This window comes from Brassica napus, chromosome C8 (genome assembly GCF_020379485.1).
Source record: "Brassica napus cultivar Da-Ae chromosome C8, Da-Ae, whole genome shotgun sequence".
NCBI classification, from domain to species: domain Eukaryota; kingdom Viridiplantae; phylum Streptophyta; class Magnoliopsida; order Brassicales; family Brassicaceae; genus Brassica; species Brassica napus.
This window is the reverse complement of record NC_063451.1, coordinates 39,708,624-39,716,649: the sequence shown is the minus strand read 5'-3', so window position 1 is coordinate 39,716,649 and position 8,026 is coordinate 39,708,624. Positions and strand designations below refer to the sequence as shown.

The following is an 8,026-nucleotide window of genomic DNA, read 5'->3' as shown; positions in this document are numbered from 1 at the left end:
AACAAGATATATTGTTTTGATTTATATTTTTATTCTAATTTAATTATATACATAATATGTAAATGAATACAAATAAATAATACTAGATAAAAATTATTTTTATATATAACATTCATCCCGTGCAATTGCGCGGATCTTAAGCTAGTTAAATATAAAGAATAAAATAGAGACTATATAAAAAAAACTGCCGTGTATGTCTTTTTCAGTTCTTCTCAAGCAGATTCTTTTTTTTTCTCTGAAAAAATTGTATCCTCCATGATTATTTAATTTTCGATGCTCACTGGTATTTTTGCATATCCCAGTATTTCATGTTACCTCTTTTCCACTTATTTTTTTCGTTCTTTCTTCTTTTTCGGAATTTTTATAATATATATTAGGATTTATGGAATTTGAACAAACATAACATTATCATAAAGTTATGTTTCTGAAAATTATTAAAATAGATAAGGTTATGCACGTTAAAGTTAATGTTAATCTGAATTGATAATTAAAATTGCACTTTTTCTGTGTAGATTATAATTGTCTTTCATTCACTAATATTTCTCTGATATCAGGTTTATATACATATTTTTTTTAAATGATTAAATAAGCTGAAGATAATATTAATTGTATATATAAGATGGTTGAGACACATGTTGTAAAATAAAATAAAAAATTATATTATATTAGTGTTTTGTATTATTCTAATTTAATAGTTAAAATGTAATATAAAAAGTCAATAATATATGAGGGACACTATTTTTTATATGCGCTTTAGGCACCATTTCAGACCGGACCGGCACTGAACATCACCTGGCATATTTCTCCTCGGCCATTTAAAAATTTTATACCTCAAAACTAGCATATAGTTTCATTTCGATTTCGATTTCGAAATCAAAATTTCCCTTCCAAGATCGAGATGGTTTATTTAGAAGCTATTTATGATTTGACTAGTTTTTTAATATCCTTTTTGTATTACCAGTAATATTTCGGTGTAATAATGAGGTAGGAAGTGAGAACAAAATTTTAAAAGATGGCAGTAACCGTGATGACATATACTTTTAATAAATTGCGCCTCCAGCTCTAAAGGAATATCTTATTCTTGTTTATATAAAAGTAAAACATTGAATTACTTTTAGAGATTATATTTTACACATTGCTTGGGAGAAAGTTAACCACAAAACTATACCCTTACGAAATTGACTAAATATTATATTCCTGAGTGGATATGTAATGTAGATTCTATGTATCCAAGTGATAACAACAGAACAAATCTCTCACGCAATATAATATGTCATTTTTTTATCATCAACCATTTGGAATTTAACACCACAAAACTAGCATAAGTTTTCATCCATGAAATTATGGATATAATATTCCTTAAGATAGAGTGTTATGGTTTCCTTAATTTCTCTTATCACATGTGTGTTTCAGTAAATATTCCATACATGAAGTAAACAATCGCGAGAAGTAAAAATGGCGGTAACTCAACGGTAACAGATTTTAAAATAACTAAAGACCAGGAGAGTAGACTGCATTAGATTCACGCTAACCTAGTGGCACGGCAGCACATGTTCCAATAAGACACAAGTGCAAGTATAAAAAGGTTATAATATTAACCGAAATGAGATTTAATGATTCACTTGGTTTCTTCTTGGCTTCTTTCTTTTGATTTTGAACACTGATTTTTTAGGTGAAAATGGAGAGGGTAAACGCTAGATTAGCCGTTCTCTCTGCGCACTTGGAGGTGTCTGATCCCATGCCGGCGGCGATAAAGCCATGGTGCACATCAAGTGCTGGTGCACCGCATGGATCCTTAATGGGAAACTTGACGATCGTTGATGAGCGTACGGGGAAGAAGTATCAGGTCCCAGTATCTGAGGATGGTACCGTTAAATCTATTGATCTCAAGAAGGTATATTTAACGAGTTTGTAATATGACAAGCGTGCAGTTGATCTAAGTTAGATTAAAGATGTATTTACGTGTTTGATCTGCAGATAACGACAGGGAAAGATGACAAGGGACTTAAATTATACGATCCAGGTTACTTTAACACGGCTCCTGTTCGATCTTCCATTTCTTACATCGACGGAGGTGAAGGCATCCTACGTTATCGTGGATACCCAATTGAAGAGTTGGCTGAGAATTGTACTTTTCTTGAGGTTGCTTACCTCCTCAGTAAGTCTTCTTCCATCATCATCATGTCATGCAGCTTCTTGTTGCATGTAGTTTATTTCCTTTTGAGACACCAAACGTTTGTTTATAATATTGCTATTCAAACGGAGATGAAGGTTTTATCATCTTTTGTGAGTTTTTTTTCTTGAATTTTTCTGTCTCCCTTAATGTTCTCTACTTAATAGGTTACTACTAGTCTACTACCTTGTTTTTTTCTCTCTTGCAGTTTATGGGAACCTGCCTTCACAACGCCAGCTAGCTGATTTAGAGTTTGAGGTTTCTCAGCATTCAGCTGTTCCACAAGGGCTTCTAGTGAGTTTCATACTAGCTTCCTCTCAAAAAATCTAAAACCATTTATTTTCAAGTATTAAGCATGGTCAGTTTTGGGATAGCCGAATAAATCATTCACTTTTGCCCCCAAATTTTAAGAAGTGTTATACATAGATCCGTGACCCCTTAACTATTAAAAGTTTTAAAACTAAAATTAGCCAAAAAATGTTGATGACCCCTAATTCATAGATGTCGCCTTGAGTATACGTTCGTTTGTCTTGATTGTAAACCATGATAAGGTCCATCAAGATTACTGAATTATGTCTATCTTATAATGGTTACTGACCATTTTACTCTGTAACGCTTAATATGAAGAAGCTGACATCTACTGTATTGTATTTGGAAACGTGGAGGCATGTGTATATATATCTGATTAATATGGTATAATAACCTTACGTAGTAATAGATTCTTTATGACGATTTTAATAGATTGTTTCTGAATGTTTTCCCCAGGATATTATCCAGTCCATGCCTCAAGATGCACATCCATCGGGTGCTTTTGTCAGTGCGGCTGCAATGAGTGCACTTTCCCTCTTTTATCCTGAAGCAAATCCTTCTCATATGGTAAGTTTCATAAACCTGTTTTTGTAAACGTGTACTCTACGCTAACTCGCTTTGCTCCATTTGTCTGTGCTCTTGATGTTCAGGGCCAAGATATTTACAAGTCAAAACAAGTTCGTGATAAACAGATATTTCGTATTCTTGGACAGGTATTATTGTTTACAATTGATTTTGTACCATAAATGCATGTTTTTTTTTTTTGAAACACCATAAATGCATGTATATGTGTATGTTAAAATTAATATAATGTGTCATATAGGCACCTACGATTGCAGCAAATGCTTTTCTGAGGACGTCAGGCAAGCCTCCTGTTCTTCCTTCAAGCAACTTTTCTTATGCAGAGAACGTACTCTATCTGCTGGATTCAGTGTACGTAAGCCACTCTCTGTCATCTGCTTTAGTCAGTTTAGTTTCTAGCTTAAAACATGTCCATAACAGGATATATATTCCTCTCATCATCCATCGATTCCAGGGGCAATAAGTCTTACAAACCTAATCCTCGGCTAGCTCGAGTGTTGGACATCGTCTTCGTACTGCATGCTGAACATGAAATGAACTGCTCTACTGCTGCTGCTCGGCATCTTGCTTCTAGGTACTAATTATATAACTCTGGTTAGAGTTTTTTCATTATTAAGTCTGCTAAAAAAAGGAAGATCTACTCCGTGATGTTAAAAGTTTTGAAAATTGATTAAAACACACACACAAATTTGAGTTCGCCCTAATACTCTCTCTGGTCCAAATATCGAGGAGCCGTCGGCCATCAACTATTTCGACGCCGGTGAGGCCTCCGGCCGCCGGCGTCGGAATCTCTGTCAGGATTTCTGCTTAGCCTCTTGCTCCTCTACATCTTCCGCTCGCTCCACCATATTTTGCTCTGTTTCCTTTCTCTTGTGTGACTCTTTAGGCGACAAATCTCAACCGAGACTGTCTCTTGCCGTGAGAAGAAGAGATCTGTGTTTCCGTTTTGGTGTCTGCGTCACCAGACCCGTGACTCTCTGGGGGACTCCCCACCGCTCCGCCGTTCCTGTCAACATCAACCACAGTGACTCACTTTCGCACCACGTTTGCAATTCTGGACCAATGACGGTGAAATATTCAACGCGCGTAGTAGCTACACCGCAAATCCCTAGATCCATGTCTTCCCGGCTAGATCTACCGTCGGCTTCGCCGACTAGATCTACTGCCGCCTCCGCCATCCCAGTTACTCACGCCTCATCTTCCCGCTACTCCTGCTCCGAAGACCTTCACCGGATGCCACTCCTTCGACCGTCGCAATCTCTTCCCTCGTCCATAGTTTCCGGCATTTTGAAGTCCTGTGTGGTTGGGATTCCACCGTTTACCAGGCTTTCAGGGCTAGAATCTCGATGTCTGTTAAGTTTGAGTGCTCCCCGATCCGCTACCACCTTATTCATCTCGAAAGTATACCGGTTTGGCAGTCTCCTCTGGGTTTCCGAGAAGATCTCTTGGGTTTCAACCGCTTGCTCCGGTGAGCATCCATCTCCACCGTTCGACGTTCCCATCTCCTCACCACCCATCTCCACTTTTGGCGTATCTCCCAGGTACTCCCCATCTCCGGTAAAGCGAATGGTTGTCTCCAACCCGAGGGTACTAAGTTTATGGTCCTGGCCCTTTCAGTCTTGTGGTACAAGAACTGTAAAAGTGACTATGCGATTGACTTCTGATGTGTGGGTTTGTGTGAAGAGCTTCAAGATTTCTGATGGATTCATTAGGGTCTTTGTTATGCGATTATTGTTATACCTCTCTTTTATGAAGATTGTTTCGGTGGATACACTGTGTCTGCTTACGGTTTCAATCTCTTCCTCTACCGAGAAGAGTACTTTGCAACCATGCCTCCTCTCTATGAAAGGAGATGTTTTCTCGGGTCTATTACCGAGGCTTTGCTTCAGTTTACTCACCGGTTTGTTATCTTGTGGAGCGGTCTGTACGGGACCTGAAGATGCAATCGAGAATAATTTGATTGTTCTCGTTGGTGAGGGCTGTCTCTCAACGTCGTCTTGTGTGACTATTCTCCAGCTGTCCGACTTTGTCGGGAAGGCTTTTTTGACGCATTCAAGCTTTGCTTTGAATTCGCTGTCACCTTCTTCGGAAGATTTATCTGATTTAGTTTTATCTATCTCTGTACTTTATGTTTTCTTGCAGAGAGGATGTAATATTCCCTCTTGTATTGTATCAGAACAAGGTTGAATGAATGAAATTAAGTGGTGTTACAAAAGAAAAAAAAAACACACACACAAATTTATTCAGTTTTAAAATTTTTTTATTCAGTTTACATCTTTTACACCAAAAGTTTATTACTAAAACAAATTCAACCAATAAAAAATCACACTGCAGAATATAAATGGTCACAAAAGGCAAGTAATTTTAATTTTTGCATATAAATTTAAAAACATCACTTAGACTTAAACAAAAAGAATTGTTAAAACATCATTTATATTGAAACTGAAGGAATATGTTTTAATAGTGTATGTGTTTTTGTGTAGTGGTGTTGATGTGTACGCTGCTATTTCCGGAGCTGTTGGAGCCCTTTATGGTCCACTTCATGGTGGTGCAACTGATGCTGTGTCTAAGATGTTGTCAGAGATAGGAACTGTTGAAAACATTCCAGACTTCATCCAATGCGTGAAGAACAAGTAACCTAATACACTAAAACTAAAAGTATCTTGATTACGATGAGACGTTTATTACATTAATGTTAACTTCTTTCTCCCAGGAAGAGGAGGTTGTCAGGTTTTGGACACCGTGTTTACAAAAATTACGACCCTCGAGCAAAAGTGGTTAAAAAACTGGCGTATGAAGTGTTCTCCATTGTTGGAAAGGATCCTCTGATTGAGGTACTTTAGATCATCTCTTGCTTGACGGTTTGTTGAATGTGGTTTGAAAGACTTGATGTTTGATGTTAATCAGGTAGCAGTTGCTCTAGAGAAGGCCGCACTCTCTGATGAATATTTTGTTAAGAGGAAGCTTTACCCAAATGTTGATTTCTACTCTGGATTAGTCTATAGGTTTTACTCATCTAACATATTCTTGCTAATGAGTTGTTGTGACCATTAAGATCTTTGCATGACACTTTTGTGCTGGTAATTGAAATGGACAAAAACACAGGGCAATGGGAATCCCGCCACAATTCATTGCAGTCCCACGTATGGCTGGATACTTGGCACACTGGCTTGAGTCGTTAGATGATCCTGACACTAAGATCATGAGACCCCAACAGGTAAAAAAAAACACTCTTTGATAGATCAATGACTTTAAGGGCTATTTGGCTCATGAGTCATTATACATACTTCTAGATGGACTTTTTGATTGGTCAATGACTAAAATGGTTTTCTTTTTGGCTCATGAGTAATACATTCCATTATGCATAGATACAAACACTTCTTTGTTTGATCAAAACATTTTATTAGGCTCATGGCTCATTATGTGACTGCACAGGTCTATACTGGAGTGTGGCTAAGGCATTACGCTCCAGTGAAGTGATTTGGATTCTGATCAGATTGGTCATTGAAATGGGCAATAGACCAGACAAAGAACTTCCATATATGTTGTATTATGTATTTGTACATGTTCTGTAATACATAAAAACAGATTATGATGTCGTGAATATATCAATATCTTTTGCAAAATGAAATAAAAAATATTAACATATTATAAGTGACATATAAGTACTTGTGAATGTAATAAAAAAAATTATTGTACTATAGAAAGTCCCAAGAATGTGATGTTTAACAACAACATTCCTGTATCAAGAAAGTTGAAAAAAAAAATATAATTCTTGTTAATGTATTTAGTTTTTTTTTATAAACTAAAAAATGTAAACAACACATTGAATTGGAGAAAGTGAACCCTGAATTATATGTAAGGAAAAAATTGAATATTATGTTTCTAGAGTGAATTACATAATGTCGGTTCTAATCCATAATTAAAAAAAAAACTAATCTCTTGCTAATTTTAATTTTTTTTTGGTCGCTGAGTAATTTTATTAAAGTTTTCAAGTCAACTGACTTGTGATGGAAAAACAAACGAGTTCAAAACAGAGTAGAGTACATAGCGATAAAAACATCAGTAGATGTCTTGTGATAAAAGAAAAATCATCCTAAGGAGGATAAAAAGAAGGGTCTGCCCTAACTTCTTTACACCATGAGCGTGTATGGGAGATGTATATTAAGCATGAGAATTTCTCATAACTTGTGACCTGAGAGATGACGAAAGCCACATAGTACCACCACTTGCTAGATAAGATTGATAATAGCAATCTCTGATAGTAGCAATTCCAGTAGTGATTATATTGACCTCACTGGAAACCAAAAACACTTAACATAGATCAAAACTGTTCATTGATCGCAAGATTCTTGAATACCAAGTGAAAGGTGAAAACCAGAGACTCGGGAAGAGCTTTCCACATAGTGGTAGATGATATTCAATGATCACTCTTTAAACCCGGAAGCCGTGAAGCGCCTCCTCCTACAAATCGATTTCTCATGAATGCTGAAGACCAAAACCTTAATCTGAACTTAAAGGATGAATGAAAATCTATGAATTAGAACCCTGAGAATTGAAACTCTGCTTTTATCTACAGTAGTAGCTTGAGAAGAGCGCAGCATGATCCAAAGTCCAACTCCAAGTGATGAATCCGTACCCATTCAGATCAATGATACTAAAAGAACTCTTCGCGAAAACGTCGGTCTCCAATAACATGACTAGAAACATTTTATCTGACAACCTAAACTTTGGAGGAGGCAGAACAACTCAAAGAGACTGACCACCAAACAATCTCCCCAAAAAACGAAAGCAACAAGAGGCCGAGACAAAGAAAAAGGAAAAAATACAATCCGGATAGAGCAAATCCACGAAGACTAGCTTCGTTAAAGTGACACTGTAGGAAGACTCACAAGAAACCGCAGATCGAGACATGAGAGAATCAAAGCGAAGAGAAAACCTGAACGGATGACCCCCAATCGA

At 36.8% G+C, this 8,026-nt stretch overlaps 1 protein-coding gene across 1 annotated transcript; it reads left to right on the top strand.

Annotated features, from left to right (window-relative positions):
- The first annotated feature begins 968 nt into the window (after positions 1-968).
- LOC106368296 (citrate synthase 2, peroxisomal) lies at positions 969-6,712 on the top strand. The gene is made up of 13 exons (XM_013808219.3): positions 969-1,585; positions 1,673-1,894; positions 1,978-2,158; positions 2,382-2,467; positions 2,939-3,049; positions 3,133-3,195; positions 3,306-3,415; positions 3,519-3,638; positions 5,548-5,697; positions 5,778-5,898; positions 5,972-6,069; positions 6,170-6,281; positions 6,500-6,712. Exons 2-13 carry the CDS (start codon positions 1,679-1,681, stop codon positions 6,542-6,544), a joined length of 1,413 nt encoding a protein of 470 aa, XP_013663673.1. The 5' UTR covers positions 969-1,585; positions 1,673-1,678; the 3' UTR covers positions 6,545-6,712.
- Positions 6,713-8,026: the final 1,314 nt, after the last annotated feature.

Bases quoted from the DNA above. Each gene is read 5' to 3' on its own strand.
- LOC106368296 (XM_013808219.3), top strand. From the start codon at position 1,679: ATGGAGAGGGTAAACGCTAGATTAGCCGTTCTCTCTGCGCACTTGGAG. The intron at 5,698-5,777 runs GTAACCTAATAC...TCTTTCTCCCAG, and splicing joins ATCCAATGCGTGAAGAACAA to GAAGAGGAGGTTGTCAGGTT. The intron at 6,282-6,499 runs GTAAAAAAAAAC...GTGACTGCACAG, and splicing joins AGATCATGAGACCCCAACAG to GTCTATACTGGAGTGTGGCT.